This window comes from Limanda limanda, chromosome 9 (genome assembly GCF_963576545.1).
Source record: "Limanda limanda chromosome 9, fLimLim1.1, whole genome shotgun sequence".
Taxonomy (NCBI): Eukaryota; Metazoa; Chordata; class Actinopteri; order Pleuronectiformes; family Pleuronectidae; genus Limanda; species Limanda limanda.
In genome coordinates, this window is record NC_083644.1 from 22,130,238 (window position 1) to 22,149,680 (window position 19,443).

Genomic DNA, 19,443 nt, shown 5'->3' on the forward strand with positions numbered 1-19,443 from the left:
AAGGGACATTTAGAAGAGATAACTTATCAGATTGATTAAATATATGCAATAAATGAAGAGGTAGAGAAGGAATCACACGTTCTTCTTCATTGCCTTTAAAATGTTGAGTTAAGAATGTTTAAATCAACTGTCGGTTCAAAGTACAGAAAAGTTTGCACTGATGATTAATGTAAGGAATGGGTGTTTTCTCTTAATGCTTTTAAATGCTCAGGTTGGCTTCCTTGGTTTCTAAATTTTGGGTGGGAAAACTGGTGTATGGTATATTTGTTTAGTTTCCTTTTTGATGCTGCTACTCTGGCTTTTCTTTTTGTAAATAAAAGGTGGCTTGAAAGCCTGGGAACATAATGTGCATGACACAATCATAAAAATCAATAATTCATGAACACAGACCCAACAAAGAATGACGTTTGGCAGATGCTAATTTATTATGTACATGTGGAATACACAAATAAAAATATAACAAAGAAATATTTAGAATAGCTGAATCACACAGAAACAGGCACACACTCACTGCAGAGATATCTGCATCACCATCCAATCTCTTTCAAAGGAACACACCGACATACATAGAGGAAATGTTTCATCATCCAGAAAGCAACACCGGGAAGCTCAGGGAATAGCTAGTGTACGTTCAGCCAGTTTGAGGCAGTAGTGAGTCACTATTCAACAGTGCAGAGCAGCAAGACTAATGGGACTGAGCGATGCTGGAGAAGTACTCCAACATGTCTTGTATGGTGAACTCCATGGTGATTCCAGATCCAGGATAGCATCTACCAATCAAATCTTCAAAGTGCTTGTACTGCCGGATGAACTCATCTTGCATGGAGTGCCACACCACCTGGTGGAGAAAATCAGAAATAGGGTGAGAAATGTGTCACCGCTGATAAGCTGGACGGTTTCACCACTAAAACTCAAGACTTTCTCACCTGGAGCAGACTCTCCTCTTCACACAGATGTTTGTCCACCTTCTTGTAAAGGTTGTCAAGTCCCTTTTTGACCTCTTTGCCAGGATACTCTTTAATAACTTTGCGTAGCTCTTGCTTGTTGAAGGCCAGTTGGTAGCTTACTTCCTCCTCACGGACACCCTGAGCGACGCGGGCCTCAACTCCTTCAAAGAAATGCTGCAATACAGGGCAAACAGTTAATGTAACCTACTTTACAGTTCCCTACTCTTTGTGATAACCTTTACGTGACAGTTGGTCTTACATTGAGTTTTTCCAGGGGCTGGCCCAGGGAGTTGATTACATAGGACTGCAGGTGGTCTGTGTATTTGTGCTTGGCCTCTCGTCTCTCTGCTTCCAGGCAGGAGATCTTTAGTCGTGACAGTGTAGAAAAGATGTGGTGGAAATTCTCCATCATCACGACATCCCGCGGTGTCTTCTGACTCTCACTGGCTACCTTCTCCACTGGACAGACAATCAGTGTTCAGAACATTTTGAAGTTTCTGGGCCAGTAACCCAATCAGAATTTGGTTGTGGAGTTGTCTTACCATTCATGAAGACGGCCCTGATAAGTTTGACATAAGCTTTATCCAGATCTCCTCGTCGTTCTGCATTACGGAAGATCGTTTCAGCCAGCTGAGCGAACTCTTCAAACCCAGTGACAAAAAGTAGAATACCAACTTTGCTTTTCTTGGAAATCTTCACTTCTTCCATCTGTCTGATCTGACCAGACTGTAAGAAAACAGGAAATTTTCATTATTAAACATTTTCACTGAATCGAACCTTCACTTTACTTTAGTGACCAAAAGAAAGCATGGATTCCCCCCCATTATAATCACTCCACTCACAATGCATTTGTCAAAGTTCCTCTTGACAGTGACCAGCACATTTCCCAGAGTAGTGCTGAGGTACGAGGCCGGGTCCACGTTCTCAGCTGTCCACACATGGTGACTCATCTTCACCAGCATGTAGAGAGAGTTGAAGCTGTCAATCTTGTCACCCAGAGCGATGAGACTGTTGAGCTCCGTCTCGATGCTCTGGAAGATTTTATTCATCATCAGCCGCACCAGGTCTTTCCTAGGAGGGACAGAAAGTTGTGGTGAGAACATATAACTACAACATGATGAGTTGCACTAGTAAAACATAAGCCTGAGTATACATGGTACAATAGGCTATTTGTAACTAAGAAATGTCATTAAAAATTCGAATATAATTTGAATATTAACAACAACAAAAGACGGAATTCAACTGGGATTATAGAGGAAGGCTGACGGCCCCAGTACTAAGAGATGGGAGGTGAGGAGTGCACTGCATAGAAAATCATTAATATTTCTGGTTGTGAAGATATTTGCAACAGAGCTGTTAGCAACTACTCACTCTGATGAAAAGGAGTGTCTGTGTTCTGCCTGGGGAGCCACTCTTGACTGCATGACTCCATCTGAGTCCTCGGTTTCAGGCTGCCGGGACAACAGATATAAAACATGACAAACCCAAACTACTATATGCCGACATGTTAATGATTGTCGCTGTAACTGTAAACACGCCAGAGATTTTATTGCTGTATTATTTCATGGTTTCAGACAGCAGCCCACAAGTGCAACTGTTGATGTAAAGTACCATAAATGTTTTAGAGTTTTAAAGTTAGTCATCAGTCATCCATACAATATGTTATCCAAGATTTACCTGAGCAAGCGGGGGTGTAATTGTTGGGTGCTGCTGCAGTTTAAAGAACTTGCTGATGAAGTCTTGTTCTGCGAGACACAGAGGCTCCAGTTCACTGAGGACCTGCTCAAAGATCTACTCGGAGAAAAAAAACCTTATGTTTAACCTCCTCGTACAGAACAACATGTAAACACATAGCTAACTTAATTACATCTGTGCATCTCTGGCAGCGTCACCTTGTCAAACTTGGTCCTGTCCGCCACGTCCAGATCAGAGGCGGACATGTTACCCATGTCCAGCAGTGAGGAAGACTGGGAGCGCCGGCTGTTGGAGCCCTGCACTGTCAGCTTGTTCAGACTTGAGGTCGAGCCTGTCAGCTTCCCTGAGCTGCCGTGAAGGCCTGATATGGCACAACAGACACACAGTGAGATTTGAAACTTTTAGCGAGAATGAGCCCACAATTTGGGAATATCATTCAAATGACTACTAATTACATGGATATAAAGGGTGCAGTTTTGTGGGTATTTACAATTGAAATAGATTATGTGGTGATGAATAAGCAGCATTGTGAACATTTAGCACAAACCAATCACATAGATGGTGAGGTAATGGTGTGTAAAGCCTTAAGTGTTTATCAGGGTAGCACAGTTAAAGAGAGAAGCAGAGTGTGTAATCAACAATGGAGTAGCTGTACTATCCACATATTACCAGTCGTACTTACTTTCTGTTTCCTGTTTGAGAGCACTTTCTTTCCGAGGAAGCGTGGCTGCAGCCAGTTAAAAAGGCAGGCATCAAAGACAGAGACAGGTTAGGCTTATAACATGCAGCATGGGAGGAGTGAGGCAAGACGTTAGATGTACAAAGTCACATATACGCTGACGTGCATCGAGGTATGTATGCTCGTAGGTTCGGACAAACCTTTGGAAAACGAATTCTTATTTTTTTCCAGAAGGAAAAGCCAACATAGAATGCAGAAAGCAGAGTTCCACTATTCGACCAAAACCAAAGCTCAGCAAAGGTCTTATATTAAAAGAGTACAGAATTCAGCATGTAAGGTCTCCGTGCAAAGGAAAGAGGAGATGTTATCAAAACAAGAAGCAAGACTTGAACACAGTGGAAGCAAATCCTTTGGGATAATATACTTTTGTTTGCAGACTTAGAAGGCTGGAGAGGAATAAGGCCTTGTTTCCATATTTATATATGAATATTCCATTATCTTCTCTCTGCCAGTACAATACAAATATTGGACAAAATACAAAATACTCTAAAAATGCAGTGACAATTCCAAATTCCATCACCTGAGTGAACTACATGTTGTAAAGAGGAAGAAAAATAGAAAAGGAGATGTTAGGAGAACAAAAACACTCTTTATAACATATACGCCAAAAGACGAACATGCTTCATATCTTTGCACCAACAAGTCTGAATTGCAGTTCTTACCAAACTTGCCCTTTGCTTCCTTGGTTGTACCCGCCATCTTTATCTTGGCCACCTCAAAGAAGTCTTTGATTTCTCTTTCATAGAGTCTGCTCATATAATCCACGTAGGTCTGAAAAACAAAGATGATAACATTATTCTCAGATGGAAGGCAATAATATTCATTTAAATATATTTTTAGTTCAATATAACTGACCCTTGATAGACCCTCGTACTTCTCCCTGTGGGTATTCTTCAGCCACTCCATGAGCTTGGCGTAGCGCAGCAGGTCCCTGTGGAGGGGGCTGTGTTTGGGCAGAGTAAGCTCTGCTGTGTGCTGGGACAGCGTGGAACTCTGGTCATGGCCCTGGATGATAAAGCAGGAAGACACAATTTGCAGTTTATTCAATAAGAGTTAATACAGAAAAACCCACTGCTATTTAGTCTCATTCACTCGTTCGAATTTCTCACCGGGGACAAATAAAGTTTGTTTTGATTTGAATTTTGAATTTCCATCTTTCTCTGTTTACACAAACACACCACACATGAGTACGATTCATCTTGCTTCCTGCCATAAACATACAAGGTTACTTTATGTTGCGTTCCCATGAAAAGATTTCAACTAAAAAATTGTTCAACTAAAAAACTCCAGTAGTTTTAGGCCTCAACTAAATATAATATTGAAAAACAGAACTCCAACTGCAATACAGATGGTCTCCTCACTTCCCCTGATTGTTAGATTGTTCAGTCTCTAGTTTGTTTACTAGACATGCACACCGAGCAGACAGGCACAGGGTTTTATGATGACACCTTTTGCAACAAAGCCACGTTAGCACCCAAACAAAATAATCCTTAGCAGAGAGCAGACAGTTGGTGAATGAGGAAAAAGATGAATTGTGCCTCTTCAGCTTTAAGGTCATATGAGAGAAGTTAGATACATGTCCCATGCAGCAGATGATGGAAGAGCCCGGGGTGTCTCAAGTCGTTGGAGGGAGGTATGCCAGGTCAAATATTAGCAAAGAGGGGGCACGCGGGGGGTTGCTGTGAGGGTACTCACTGGAAGTGACAGACAGGAGGACCTATAGAACTGAGGGATGGTCATTTTGAAGTGACTGAAGTGGTTGAACTGACACAGAGACAGAGAGCAGAGTGGGATGATTCAAAGTGAGCAGAGCCAAGATTAGGAGGGACACGGCTGGAAGGAAACCACACAGAGGAAGCCCAGGAAAAGAGTTACAGATAAACAGGACGTCAATGAGGAGAGACAGGGGAGACAGACAGGGGAGAGGGACAGCGAGAGAGAGAGAGACTGGAATAGAACAGGACAGAATCCAGTCCTCCCTGGTGCAGAACACTAACAATGGTTAGCTGTGAGGCCAACAGAGGACAGCGGAGTCTGACTCCACGCTACTATGCTGCCTTTACTCAACTTCAATATGCAGATGTGTAAAGTAGCAGAAACAATTATGAAGTACATATTTGCTTAAGCATACTAATCATTGTGTGGCCTTTGATTCAGCCAACACAAGCTAAATAAAACCATTAAAAAAAAGGTTTACAAAACTGAGTCTGCAGTAGGGATGGGTATCGTTTGGTTTTTATCCGATACCGGTTCCTAAACGGTGCCTGAACTGATACTTTTTTCAAAAAAGTGCACAAAACGATACTTGACTAAGAAAGGCTTTTTTTATTTCTAAATATATTAACTGTTTAAAGTAGATTATAAATAAAAATAAATACAAAACCCTTTTTAACTTAAAACTATGAATAACATACGAACTGTTAACAAAAGTTTACACTATACTTAAATAAATAAAAATAAATACAAAACACACACACTCTGACTCGTGACTCTGACTTCGGTGTCTGAGCCAAATGAAGACTGAGGGTCGCTTTTCCATCACTCGGAGACCCCCCCCCCCCGTCTCCGCGGCTGGGGCTGTCGCAGGCAGGCTTCGGCCCCCCGCCTTCGTGCCCCTAACGTGCGGTCGCTTTTATGAAACATTTCTCGGCGTGGTCTTCGTTCCTCCCGCCCCCGAGCCTTTCCAAGCCGACCCGGAGCAGGTCGTGACGCAACGCCAGGGAGGAAATGCGCCCGGCGTCGGTGTGTGTTACCTGATGAACAAACACGTTGTTGAGGTGATTGGTGAGGCGCCGAGCAAAGGTGTCCCTCAGATCAGCGAATAGGAGCTGCTGCTGCTTCACAGCCATCAGCTTCTCATGGCCTATGATGAAGGAATTATAACTTCAATCTGATTATTTGCTTTAAAACAACTACTAGGGGACTTGTTTGATCAGAAAGTAGTCCTTAACACTTCATTTGCAAACCAACCTGGACGGAGAGCCACGTTCATGCACTGCAGAAGTGCTTCAGAGGCGTTGATGCAGGCCTCAATACCTTTGGGGGAGGTCAGATCTCCATCCTGTAAGGCCCTGATGTGTCCCTTAGACAGGTCCATGTAGTTCTATATGAGAAAACACACACATTTCAGCCATCAAACAAAGTCCAACAATCAAGCAATACAACAAGTAATCTAGTAAACAGTAGATTTAAAGGCTCAAAACAGGATTATAACCAAATTAAGATGGGGACTAATTTTTAAAGCAAACTAACCTCTGATAACTGTATTTAGATAAACTGATAACCTAATTATGGCACTTGTGTGTGAATTGACAGCTAATGACATCATAATGTGTCCTCACCACCAAGAACTGGATCTCATCCAGCAGTTTGCCATTGTTGGTGTTGCTGATCTGGATGAGGCGGTTGCTCTGGGAGATCTGGTCCATCTGCTCCTTGACGCTCTGGAGCATCTCCTCATAACTGCTCAGTTTGCCCTCAATGGTGTCCACCTCTGCCAGAGACTCGTCCAGCAGCTGCATCAAGATATTCACCTGCTTCTCCGAGGCCATGATGGACTGGATGTTGGCCTTAAAGCGGGAAACAATGAACACTGTGTTAATATGTTTCTGTGTTCAAGTAAATATTTATTTCCAAAACACTAAGGGAAATAAAAACCAAGATCAACACTTTTCATTCTTATTATAATTTCTCTCACCCCATCTAAAACCTGCAGCTCCTTGGAGAGCTGCTCCGCAAAAGCCTCAGCATTGGAGATGGCGTACTCGCACGTCTCCATCATGCCCTCGATATCCTGCTCCTCACGGGTGCTCAGCTCCTGGTAGTCGTCCAAAGCATCTTCCTCACCCCCGGCAACACTCTGGCTCTCCCCACTTGGCACCGACTCTTCACCCATGGAAACACATGAAAAGACATGAACATGACACCAGCACAAACACAAAGCTCTTCCAATATATCAGGCTTTATTATCTTCTTGCTCACCGAATTAACTGATGATAAATAGTTTTATAAAGTCTTAATTATTTCTTAAATAATTAAGTCTACAGGTTTTAATAGTTCTGTACTCATTTACTACTACGGCTTCACGTTTAACTTGAATGTTAAACTATAATAAATCTGACTGCAGGTTATATGACTCCATAAAACCATCACCATCTTAGGTAATGGAAAGAGGGTTATAAGAGAAAGTATATGCAGTCTGTCATGGCTTTCACTGGTAAAATATACTTCTCTGTATATTTGTTCTGCCTGAAAAAATTACTGCTCTATAAAACAAATTAAAGCTGAACATCTGAACTAACAACTACATTTGATATTGTTCTGGACAGAGAAACATTGAGAGCTACATTTCAGGGTCACATGAACTACAGAATACAATAATTAATATAACAGTATATTCCAAGGAATTAAGGTGATATGAACGAGTAAAATGTTGAAAGTTTAGCAACAATATGACTTAATCATGGGTTATGATCATTATTAATAAAAAAATAATCATTTCCATCCTTATTTAGAAGTAGTTCAAACGGGAGGAGCTTTGAGAAGGTGAGAATATCTAATGAGAATGGTGATCTGAGGTCATGAGCATACAATGGAGAGGAGTGAGGAGAGGGGAAAGTTAAGTCCTACCAACCTTCCGCTTTAGGAAGTTCTGGCCAGAGAAAGATTTAAGAGAGAAAAGTGAGAATAAAGGAGAATTTAACACAGAAAGCCAAACCACAAACCAGGATACAAAGAAGAGATCTGTAAACATGCTATTAATAAATTAAATCAACCAAAAGTCGACCAAGGTCCTTTTGTCTGGTCTAAATTAGAGTACTTCAAACACAACCAATAAACACCAAGGTCAAAGACACACCTTTAAGCAAAGGTAATCAAATCATGAAAAGAGGCATGCGCTCACAGGGGTGGCTAAGGATAGAGAGTTTCCACACCTTCCAGCAGCTGAGGACTGACATTCACAAACTCCACCTTCTTCCTCAGATAACGCTGGTTCAGCTTCCAAATGCAAGAAATGAAGGAGTTCTTTTCAGCCGTGCTGCTGGCCAGCCACCGGTACACCTTCTCGAAATGAAGGTCGAATTCAGGATTCTCCTAAAAGAGAACAGTAACATGACGTGAATGAGGGAAACAAATGTGTTCATCGTCACAAAGCATTGTTGTGGGTGATACATAATAATAATACAGTTATTTTCTGACCTTGCTGGCATCTTTGGCATCCACTTCTGTCAGATCTCGGAGCTCCCAGGTCTGCTGTCGCTTGTAAAAATCCCCCTTGTCGGATTTCTTCACCTTCACTACTTTAACCTGGACGGGCCTCTCAGTGGTAACTGGTAGAGAAAAAAAAAAACTAATTTTATCAGACAACATTTACCTTTTGTGATTTAACAGTTTTTTAAAGCTGCTTCTTTACGACCCACTTACCTGTCGCACACAAGAAGCAGTTCTTCTTCTTCTTCCCTGCCTTGCAGACGTTGACGATGCCGAGGAGCCGCTCATCGTTGGGCGTGAAGATGTCCCTCTGGAGAGCATGCTTGATGGCCGTCATGGTGGATACTGTGATACACAACACGACAGGCAGCAGGAAAACAGAGACAATTCAATTCAAAACACTTTATTGTAATTGCGCAAGCACAACATTACGTAAGGTGTCATCTTTAAATCAAAGTCCCCCTGTTATAGATTTACAAAGAACTATACAAGTGTAAAAAAAAAGCAACGTATAATAACATAGTAACAAATAAACATATAAAAACAAAATGTCCAATATTTCTCTGACATTATGATAGATCACTGTACAGGCTTTACAAATGTATGAAAGCAGAGGAGGCGACACTGCTCATGACAAGTGACTCATCCTCCACATCGAGGCAACTGTACTCAACCATTGTTATTAGGGTCGTGACTTTCTGGGGACTTACTCATAAGATATTAGGAGATATTTTCAGACGTTATCTTAAAGCTAATAAACACTGGCTCTGCGTCTTTTAGCCCATCACACACTCTTCTAACACCGGCTAGCTTACAGGCTGCCATGGGCTGTTGGTTTTAGCTCCACAAACCAGTGGAGAGCGTCACAACAAAATCTTAGGAACATGTCTTTAAAGTCAGCTCCAATGCTGTCAACAGGAACACTGGACTAAACGGAATGAAGCAGGCCCTTCCCAATGTCCTGCACCGATGTCCTCTGTTTGTTAGCTTGCTGGCTGCTAGCGCTGCTGCTAGCTGGAAGGAGCTAGCTGCTGTTTGTTCTGTTACTGTCAGCTTCATGGAACACGCCGCAATAAATCAGATACACTACAGCACTGGGATGTTTTTCATATTAAAATTATCCATATTTGTGTTCTGACGGATACATGTATCACGAGTTGCCGTTACCTTGTCTTCTCAATCCTCCAGCCCCGAGCAAAGCCCCGCCCTCTTCCTTCCGGGTTCTCAGGCGGAGCTGTCACGTGGTGACGACACTGTCAACATCCACATCCACATCAGTACTGATCATGTGTCTGCTGCACACAGAGACATGCACCCGGAGACAGGGACAGACACAGAGACACTGAGAGGCAGGGACAGGATAGAGACAGAGTCGTGGACACATACAGAGACATAGGGACAGAGACAGAGGCAGCGATAGACCGAGATAGGGTCAGAAATGGAGACTGGGACAGGGATAGAGAGTGAGACAGGGACAGAGGATCAATAAATTAAAACGTTATTTCTATTGCACTTATCTTAATAAGGTTACAACGTGCTATCAAAATACATTGAGTAAAACAACACATAACTTAACCAAATAAGAAAGACAACATTAAAGAAAATATTAGAAAAAACACAATCTGCTAAAACCATTTAGAATTAGACATTAAAGGCTTCCCTTTGAAAATATGTTTAATGTGATGATTTAAGAATAAATAAAGTGGAAGGAATTCTAATGTCCTCAGGTGAGGAGACTTGGGCCCTGATGGTAAAAACCTCAACCAACCAGTCACTACCAGTAGATAACAAGTCGGAGCGCATATTTAAAATGCTGTCTTTAAGTGGGTCGGGGTCCTCATGTGATAATCAAGTTCTAGGCTTTCATATTATCTTAAATTGCATGCTTTGCTTACATACATTTGTTTAATCACATCCTCAGTTTCCAGCCACTATACTAGAAGATATGCACAAATCTATAAAATCTAAATTCTTCACATTATAATAATTTGCAGGGAATCATTCTCCTGATGATGTTTATCCAAAATAGCGGATATAAAAAATAGCTGTACTGTGAAATTATGACTTTCACACATTTGATCAGAATGAAATGATTTTCATGCAAACAGTGAATCACGACTGTCAGAAGGACAAATTGACAGCAAAGAGGAAAAGTAGAGGAGGACGTTACAGTTATAAAAAAGTTACACATTATTGTTAATAACTAGACTTTAGCCCTTTTTAAAATTATAATAAATAAATAATTGTATTAAGACAAAGTTGGTTACTCATTATTGTTAACAAAGTATTTGATCAAAGTCGTTTTTGAGTTGATAGTTTTTACATTTTCATCCTCAAATATACGGGACCTCAAGCTGCTGGTGGATCACATGCATGCTCTTTTCAGAACACCAGGTGGCATTGTTAGTCCAAGTTGTTCTGTCTGTAAATACATTTTTGTTGTTGTGTTATTATACGTTGTGTGTGTCTGTTTGTTGTCAGTGTTGCAATGATGTATTTATTATGTGTGCTTACTATAAAATTGTCCATAGGGTGAATAAGAAATAGCAAACAGTGTCAACACAGTGAGTCATACAAGTGAACTATGAGAAAGTCACAGATTAACAAGTGGGAGGCGGAAAATAACTTGAGGTACAATGTCAGTGTCACATATTGTTGTACAAACAAGTTACGGCCTGCAGTGTTTTATTGTTATGATATGAATGAATCATCTCTTCAATATGAAACATTAGAGAGGACATTTGCTCATTTTTGCCATTAGAGGAATTTACAGTAAGTCTTTAAAGTAAAGGTGTAAAGAGATATATAATTGAAGTGATATCTCACCCTTAAATATATACTATGGGACCCTTCATCTCATAGAGGCACCTTAAACCATCTGGATTTAACAGTTAAACCTAAAACTTTTCATATTTTTCCTCAGGTTATCTCATACAGACCTTTGTCTTGTGATTGTACAATTATGTCGATAAAAATAATGCCACTTTTTTCATCCAGCATGTGTAATGTACAACATAAGAACACACATACACATCTCATACACACACACCGATATAAAAAAAACAGAACACACACATGCTTTAATTATCTATTTTCATCATATCTGCTTTGCTACGTTGTCATGATTCACCTGCAGTTCATGTTATTCTGGCACTTACTCCATATATTCTGTGAATGTCAAAGGTCTGTATATCCAGTGCTGACGTTGATGCTCCTACAACCGGGTGACACAACCAGAACAAAAACAACAACTCCACACAGGCTGGATTGAAGTAAATCTGCTGCAGAAGGACCTGTTAGCTTGACTGTGGCAAAATGTGAATGAAGATAAAAAGATAGAGTTTTTAGTCACAGGAGCAGAAACTAGCTGCACAGGAGGTGAGAGAAGTCCCCACTGAATGAACTGGTCGTGTCAGGAGGGCAGTGCATTGATGAGGGAGCCCCAGTGACATGCAAGGCGGATGACATCCAGATGTGACGCGCCCAACAAAAGGGCTTTTCGTGCCAGTGCTGCAGCGCTAGGGGACGGTGATTGCATCTGTGTAATCTACATTTGACATTCACACGGGTGATTAAAGGCTGATAGCATTCTCTATTTCTGTTTGGAATCAGAAACGTTTGAGGTGCTATCTGGATGGCATTTTGTGCAGCCTTTAATGCATCACTGTTGTTTTTGACTCATAATTGTTGTATTGTAAATTAATACATCTGCATATGTACAGGCTGAGGTTAAATATATTGCTATATCGTTTCTGAATTACTTTGCTTCTTGTTGAGATCACAGTTTGGGGCTTTTTTAAGCCTCAAACAGCAAACCAAAACATGACTCCTCTCTACATACACTGTGACTCCACTGTCCTTAAGCTGCTGTTATGGTATTTATACCTTGACTCCAGCTTCATACATACAATACGTAAATGACAGTGACACCTGACTGCATCAATATCAAAGACCCTGTACGAGCAGCACAGCACAGTAATGGGCCCCTATATGAAAACTTGTGTGATCACTCTTTCCCCACTTTGGTAACCTCATCCCAAGGTGAGGCCTCCACTCATTCCTGCCAAATTGCACATGAAGAAGAACATGCTGGGTTTCCAAACTGAAGTATAAGCATGAGAGCCGCTATTACATGAGCAATGCTCCGCGCAGAGCTCTCTGCTTGTTAGGAGAGGTCGATCATGTGTGCGAGTTTGTTTTAAAGCAATCATGTAATTTAAAGAGTGCGTATATGTATGCGCCCGGGAAGAGTGCTTTCCTGTTAGTGTAGGGTGAGAGTTAGGTGAGGATTAGAGGGGGGGCGTGTGAGAGGATTATCATGAATGAATATGAAGACAAGCATGAATTGAAAATGCTAAAGTCGACGATGATGATGATGAATTAAATCAGATTTGAGAAAATGTATAAAGCATGATTTGTGTTGCTGCTCGTAGATTCCCTTGATGATTAAAGAAAATGTTGGCTCATTATCTCCACTCTGCAATCAAAGGGAGATAGGGACTGTGCCGACGAGCACCAGAGGGTTTAAAAGTTTAAAACAACATGGATTTCTGTACCTCTTCTGTACTTTCTGATTTGGTATTAAAGCAAAGAAATATATCCATCAATATACAAAAAAAAAATATTCATATTGATTATTTGCTGAAGCCCTAAAAATGTATACTTACTTGTGGCCTCCTTTCAGGACAGCCTTGATGTGTACACACTTGATTATGACTCTTATATGTTGTAATTTCCCTCCTACCAGCATGGGGGTTATATTTTCACCCCTGTCTGCTTGTTTGTTTGTTGGTTGGAAGGATGTGTTATGGGTCAGGGAAGAACCCATTTGATTTAGGAGCAGATGCAGATCAGAGGGCAGATCCATGAATGTTTTTTATCACTTTTTCGATCTTTGACATTTTCGCTAATTTCTGGGAGAATAATCTCTTGATGAATAAAAAATCAGGCACATTTAAAGAACTGATTTATACAATTGTGTGCAATTTGGTGTAGCTTGATTTTGAGGGGACTGCTGGGGGTTGGCAGAGGTTTGGGCTCTCTGAAGTCCCATTCTGGTCTATTAATGTCACCTTGTGACTTTACTCCAAGGACAACTCCACCCAACTCTGACCCGAGAAGCAAATGTTTAAAATGAGGCTTCTGCAGACACATTCAAAGACACAGTGGGATTTCATTCCAGACAACACAGGTGTTATACTTGTCTGACTATGCATTAAATGTCTCTCTAATTCATTTATAGTGTCTCATGGGTCCCCCGCTTTCCTCTAAATGATTTCAATAACTTTTGAAATGAAAAAAAGACTTTGTAACGTCTGTTCAGGGACATAAAATGAAAAACAGCCCTTTGGCCACAGTGACTCTGGTGTATTCAAAGCAACATTTATTAATGTGCTCTGTCCCTGTTAAATAAAACAATGAATACATTGACAAATAAAGGGTGGGTTTTGAGGTAAATAGCTAAGAAAAAGGAAGAACATTCCAACACCTCACAATGTGTAGTATAAAGCAGCATCAACTTCAACTGGAAATTATGATTTCAGTACATTTGTCGTTAGAAAATTGTGTATATGGCTTTAAAGGTTTAATGAGTGTCCACCAGGCTTGTAGGAGAACCTACAACGGCCTTCAGGTAACATACTAAAATCAAATGCCATCTTTAGTATGCCAGTGTTTGTCCATTCTGAGCTACTGTAGACTCATGTGGTCTCCATGGAAGAGGATTCATTTAAATATGTAGGGCTCCTTATAAGGTAACAACAGAACGTTAGTTCATGGTTTCAGGTGATTATACACGAAAGAGAACAATGAATATGCCATGATATGTTAAGTGAATATACTATTTTTGCCAATAGATCCCTTTAAATGATATACACTGGACCTCATGTATAGAGACAAATGTATTTGACGTGTACTATGCCTTTTTACTTTGGTCAATGTCCCATCTGCTAACATGGTGGAGGCTGGATTTATGGCCTTTTCTTCAGCCTGCCAGCAGGTGGTGCACAAGATGCTTTGGCCTCACTTTTGTTGAGCAACACTATGTAACTTTAATTGAACAACAGCACCCTCTGCAGCCACACGTGGTGAATTATTCTGTCGGATTCCGTGGCCGAGCGATTGAGTAGTTTTCATGAAGAGAAAAACAAAGCCTATCAATATATTGTGCAGAGCTCTGACTGCTGAAATGTCCTTGCTTAATTTTGGACATAATCGATGTACTTCGATGATTTCCAAGTCTATTATGAGATTTACAGATCATTATTCTTAAACTTGCTGGTTCAGATTCTAGATATTTACTCAGTGACACATTTATCAAAGGATAAATATCATACCCACTCACCAAAGATACACATCGAGCAAGAACAGGCAATCAGGGTGAGGACTGAAAATTAAGTGTCAGTTAACCATCAATCTATTTTTTTTTACTATAATCTTAAGGTAAAATAGTGTTGCTTTAAGGGTTGTGCTGTACTATGGGAATTTTAATATTGCTGATATTATTAAATAAACTTCAACATAGCTCAATATATACTTGGATCTCAGAGGAAGCTGGAGTTGATCAAGCAGCATCATGGTAACAAATGATGGGTAAATATATCTTGAAATCTATGTATATCATAGTGTGGGGTAAGAGGATTTCTTATTGCATGCTAACATCATTTAGCCAATTCTGCCTGTACCGGAAATTGTGAATGTGCTTAGATAGAATGAGATATTCTGTGTACTGATAATATGTAATGGTGCGTAAAGCCATGCAGTATCACATAATTGCACAAAACCACATTTAAAATTACAATAAATGTAAGTGGATTTCTGTTACTTGATACAATCAGCATAAGTACCATTATGAGTTAGAGGTTCATAGCAGATGTCAAAATGGAGATGATGACTTATGACAAGGATCTCCATTACACCAAGATTGCACAGTAGTTGTATAATTTAAGTTAATTAACACTTTTTCTCATCATGTCATATTAAACTGATCACGTTCTGAGTTAGTCTGCAACCCAATCTAAGCATAGGAATATTAACAGTGAATATTTTGAATATAATCTAAACAGAATAGTCATATCGTTATTAACAGCAATTTCGATTCACCAAGACCCAAATAGACAAGATGAAATGCTGTTGGGTTCATGACCTTCAGGCAGCTGTTTGCAATGTAGGATTGTATTTATTCCAACAATTTGGAAATACAATAAAGATTTGAAAGGATTCCCTAATTGTCTTTGTAGGAGGATATGACTTGTTAATAGCTGACTCTCCCTGCTCATTTCCCATTTGTTTTCATGAACAGCAGTCATTCAGGCCACGCAAGGAAACATTGATGTGCTTTGGTGGATCTGAGTCACTACTTTAATTCTTAACATCAGCTCCAGTGCTTGAAATCTAAATTCACCATTTAGGAAAGTTAAAAGCTTTCTGGTTGAGTTTAATGAGAACTTTGATACCATACTTGTAACTGTCTGTAACATATGAAGCCACTGCTAGGAAACACAGACAGTACATAAAGATTTATATCAGCTTTCTATGCAGAAATCCAAATATCACAGATGAATGAATGCTGCCATCTTTCACATTTGGAGCCAGAGGGGGTGCAGCAGAAATCAGTTGATCTCAATGACAGAAACCATCTTCAAGAAAAAAATGTATTGACGTACTTTCACTTTTTGTGTGTTCCATATCCCATCCACTAACATGGTGGAAGCTGGATTTATGACCTATACTAGTGCCAGGGAGGGATTGAGATGCTTTGGCTTCACTTTTGGGGAGCAGTCATGTAACGCATCTTATTTTACAGCATATGCAGGGAACCAGTTAGCTTAGCTTAACAAATGTATGGGGAACAAGAGGGTAATAGAGTAACAAAGACTGTGTCCTCAAGGTGTGACGGTGTGTGAATCACTGACAATAACCTTCCGCTAGCACCTCTGGGTTTTAACTCAAACAAACCAATTAGACCAGCACACGCAAATGCCAGTCAACTTTGTAATAAAATAAAACTCTTTTAAGGTCATGACATTTGATGACTTCTGCAGAATGGTGGAGCAAGTGGAGCGTTCTCCAGAGCTTTCAGGAGACATGAAGCACATCACCTCATTAATGAAGCATCTCTGACGTTAAAAAACAACACTGTTTCACCTGAAACGGAATTAAGGATTATTTTTACTATGACACGGCTTCGCTATGCTTGTTCATTGACATCCACTATTGGTTCTAAATTCATGTAAACATGAAAGAAGACTGAGAGATGAGTGTAGGAGGATGACAAGGGTGTGGATGAGTGTGATGACTTCAGTGAATTAGATCATTTATCAGTTCATTATACCCTCAAACAAGTCATTTCAGAGGGATGAAGGGGCTCCTTGGAAGGGAACAATAAAAAAGATCCATGACATGGACAAAGATCCAGGCACTCCTTTAGGAAATATTTAAAAAGCCTTTATTCAGATGACTATTTTAAAGTGAAATTCTTTTTTTTAAAAAGTGGTTGTGTTTCTTACAATTCAATTCAATATTTTTGTATGGCCTAAAATCCCAACAAACATTATCTAAAGGCACTTTACATTGTAAGGTTACAATATTAAAGAAAACAACCAACAGTTCCCACAATGGGCAAGCACTTGTGTTATGACTCATTCTAATAATGAGGGAGATTTGAATTTACATAATAGTATGGATGAAAAATTGAACGAAGGTTGTATATGATGAAATATTTTATACAATTAAACTGATATAGAGCCTGAATCCTGCTTTAAAATAAAATTGGTATACTTGTATAGTCGCCATATTTGTTCATGACAAATTCACCTGGGCTATAGATGTAAATATGAGGGAATATAGTTTTTGCCTCTGTGTCAAATCAGTTAAATCAGTATTTGGTCTCATTCATAAAAAGATATGGCATTGTGATGAATGCCAAGAAAGAAATGTTAATAATATTGTTCTAAAGTGAAATAAATCTCATAATACAGTCTAAATAGTACGGTGTCTCTGAAACAAAATATTGCATTGCAGCTAACCACTGATCACTGGCTCAGGCGTGAGATAACATAGGTGAGGTGAGGACAGAAATGTGTTCCTGATGTGTGTACAGAAAGAAAATCATGGCCAATTTCAAGCCTTGAAAATAAATACAGTAAATAGTAGTATAGTATAGTCCTCACTAGGATAAAGGTGGACTAAATCAGTCCTGTTCTCATCTCCACACTGGCTTCCTGTATATATAAACATTGGTCTTTATGGCATTGGAGGATTTTTTAACTAATTCAAGTGTCTTTGAAAATTGTTATGTAAAATTATTATAATTATTGTTGTATTATTATCATTTCTTTACCCTTCCCCATTGTTGTGTTTCTTTCCTTTTTCCTTTTGTCTTATAATCATTTAAAATTTTTGCTGAAAGGTGCTTCAATTATAGTCATAAATATAATCCAGAATTGTAAAAGCTTCACCTCTGAACCAAATGTAAGAGTTGACATTGTAAGTTTCTGGATGAAATCTGATTGGGAGCCTGAAGGGACCCTGTCCTGTCAGTCGTCGTTATAAAACACTTAATAACAATACGAGCAACAAATATAAACATTTGTTAAGACCTGTTTTAAATGACTACTACTACTACTAAAATAGAGCATAGAACTCTAATTTTAGCTTCTCCTCACTGGCTTTTAAATTGTAGATTTAAGATTTTATTTCAGATTTTAAAGCCCCATTCTGTACTTGATCCTAAGAACATTTCAGATCTTTTGACGCCCTATGTGCCCAGTTGTAACCTGAGGTCCTCAGGAAAGACGTCATTCACCATTCAGCAGTGCTCCATTGCTCTGAGATCTTCAAATTGAAGATGAATTATTAAAGATTAAAATGAATAGTTACTGCTTGTTTGCTTTTTGACTGTTTGCTACGGTGCGGCTGAAAGAGTAAAACACACTGCAAATCAAGAAAAAAACATGCAAGTAGAAAAAACATTGTAAATTAAGAAAAACTACTTCATTGATCTTTTTTCATGCACATTGTGTATTTCAAAAAGTATAATAAACAAACCATTACCTTGGTTAAAGCATCTTTTTAAACACAGGTACATGATGATTTACAAGTTAAACGGACAAATTGCTATTTAAGATTAACCTGGCTGTAGACCAGTGCTTTGTGGAGTTCCATAACCATTGACAAGTAGCACAATGCAGGGGCGTTTCTAGGATTGAAAGAAAGGGGGGGCTTAGCCCCTAAGGATGCTGAATATTTGCGTGTGCAACGCGCGCCAATTTTTTTTGGGCTCATTTGGGGCTGCGGATATCCATTGTTTCAGACAGTTCATAGATTGGTTCAATCAGAAAGAGTGTGATTTTTCTCTGTATCTTTGCTTGCATTCATTCAGTATAAAATAACAGAAGTTATCTGTCACCTCTGCTAAAGAATCTTCTTATATCCATCTGGTCAATGAATTGGATGATATACCGGTACAATAGCGTTATGAGGGACACTATGACATTTAGTTTTCACTAGCATTAACTGATTATAAACAAAAACATTCTATAGGCACTGATATTATTGTTTTAAAATACTAGAGATAGATATTAATGCGAAGAATAGAGAGCTGTTGATAGTTATTTCTTACATTTCAAATTTGCTCGTTCACACTCTTGCTCACTGGAGACATTTTCTAACAAAATAGCTAGCTAGCTAGCTTAGTGTTAACATAGCTCATTACAATATTCCCTTTCATTTGCCTCAAGTAAACCTAAATTTAAGCAGGTAACAATCGTTAACAACTACAGATAGCCACATTCTGTAACTACCTGTACTTACAATTTCACTCTGTGCATCATTTACTATGAGCTAAACTCC

General features: G+C 39.5%; 1 protein-coding gene across 2 annotated transcripts; it reads right to left on the minus strand.

Moving 5' to 3' along the window:
* Positions 1-401: 401 nt before the first annotated feature.
* exoc1 (exocyst complex component 1) lies at positions 402-9,806 on the minus strand. Of its 2 annotated transcripts, XM_061078271.1 has the most exons (19): positions 9,760-9,806; positions 8,806-8,937; positions 8,581-8,711; positions 8,316-8,475; positions 7,079-7,266; positions 6,723-6,950; positions 6,352-6,484; positions 6,135-6,244; positions 4,237-4,386; positions 4,044-4,152; positions 3,325-3,369; positions 2,840-3,003; positions 2,625-2,738; positions 2,319-2,398; positions 1,790-2,018; positions 1,490-1,673; positions 1,207-1,406; positions 927-1,121; positions 402-838 (listed from the first exon to the last, which is right to left on the minus strand). In XM_061078271.1, the coding sequence occupies exons 2-19, from the start codon at positions 8,927-8,929 to the stop codon at positions 686-688; spliced, it is 2,697 nt and encodes an 898-aa protein (XP_060934254.1). In that variant the 5' UTR covers positions 8,930-8,937; positions 9,760-9,806; the 3' UTR covers positions 402-685. The 2 variants fall into 2 exon arrangements, with proteins under 2 accessions (XP_060934254.1, XP_060934255.1); XM_061078272.1 differs by lacking the exon at positions 3,325-3,369.
* Positions 9,807-19,443: the final 9,637 nt, after the last annotated feature.

Coding starts and splice junctions, on each gene's coding strand:
- exoc1 (XM_061078271.1), bottom strand. CDS start 8,929: ATGACGGCCATCAAGCATGCTCTCCAGAGGGACATCTTCACGCCCAAC. Junction 3,004..3,324: donor TCTCAAACAGGAAACAGAAA/GTAAGTACGACT, acceptor GTGCCATATCAG/GCCTTCACGGCAGCTCAGGG. Junction 839..926: donor AAGAGGAGAGTCTGCTCCAG/GTGAGAAAGTCT, acceptor TTTCTCCACCAG/GTGGTGTGGCACTCCATGCA.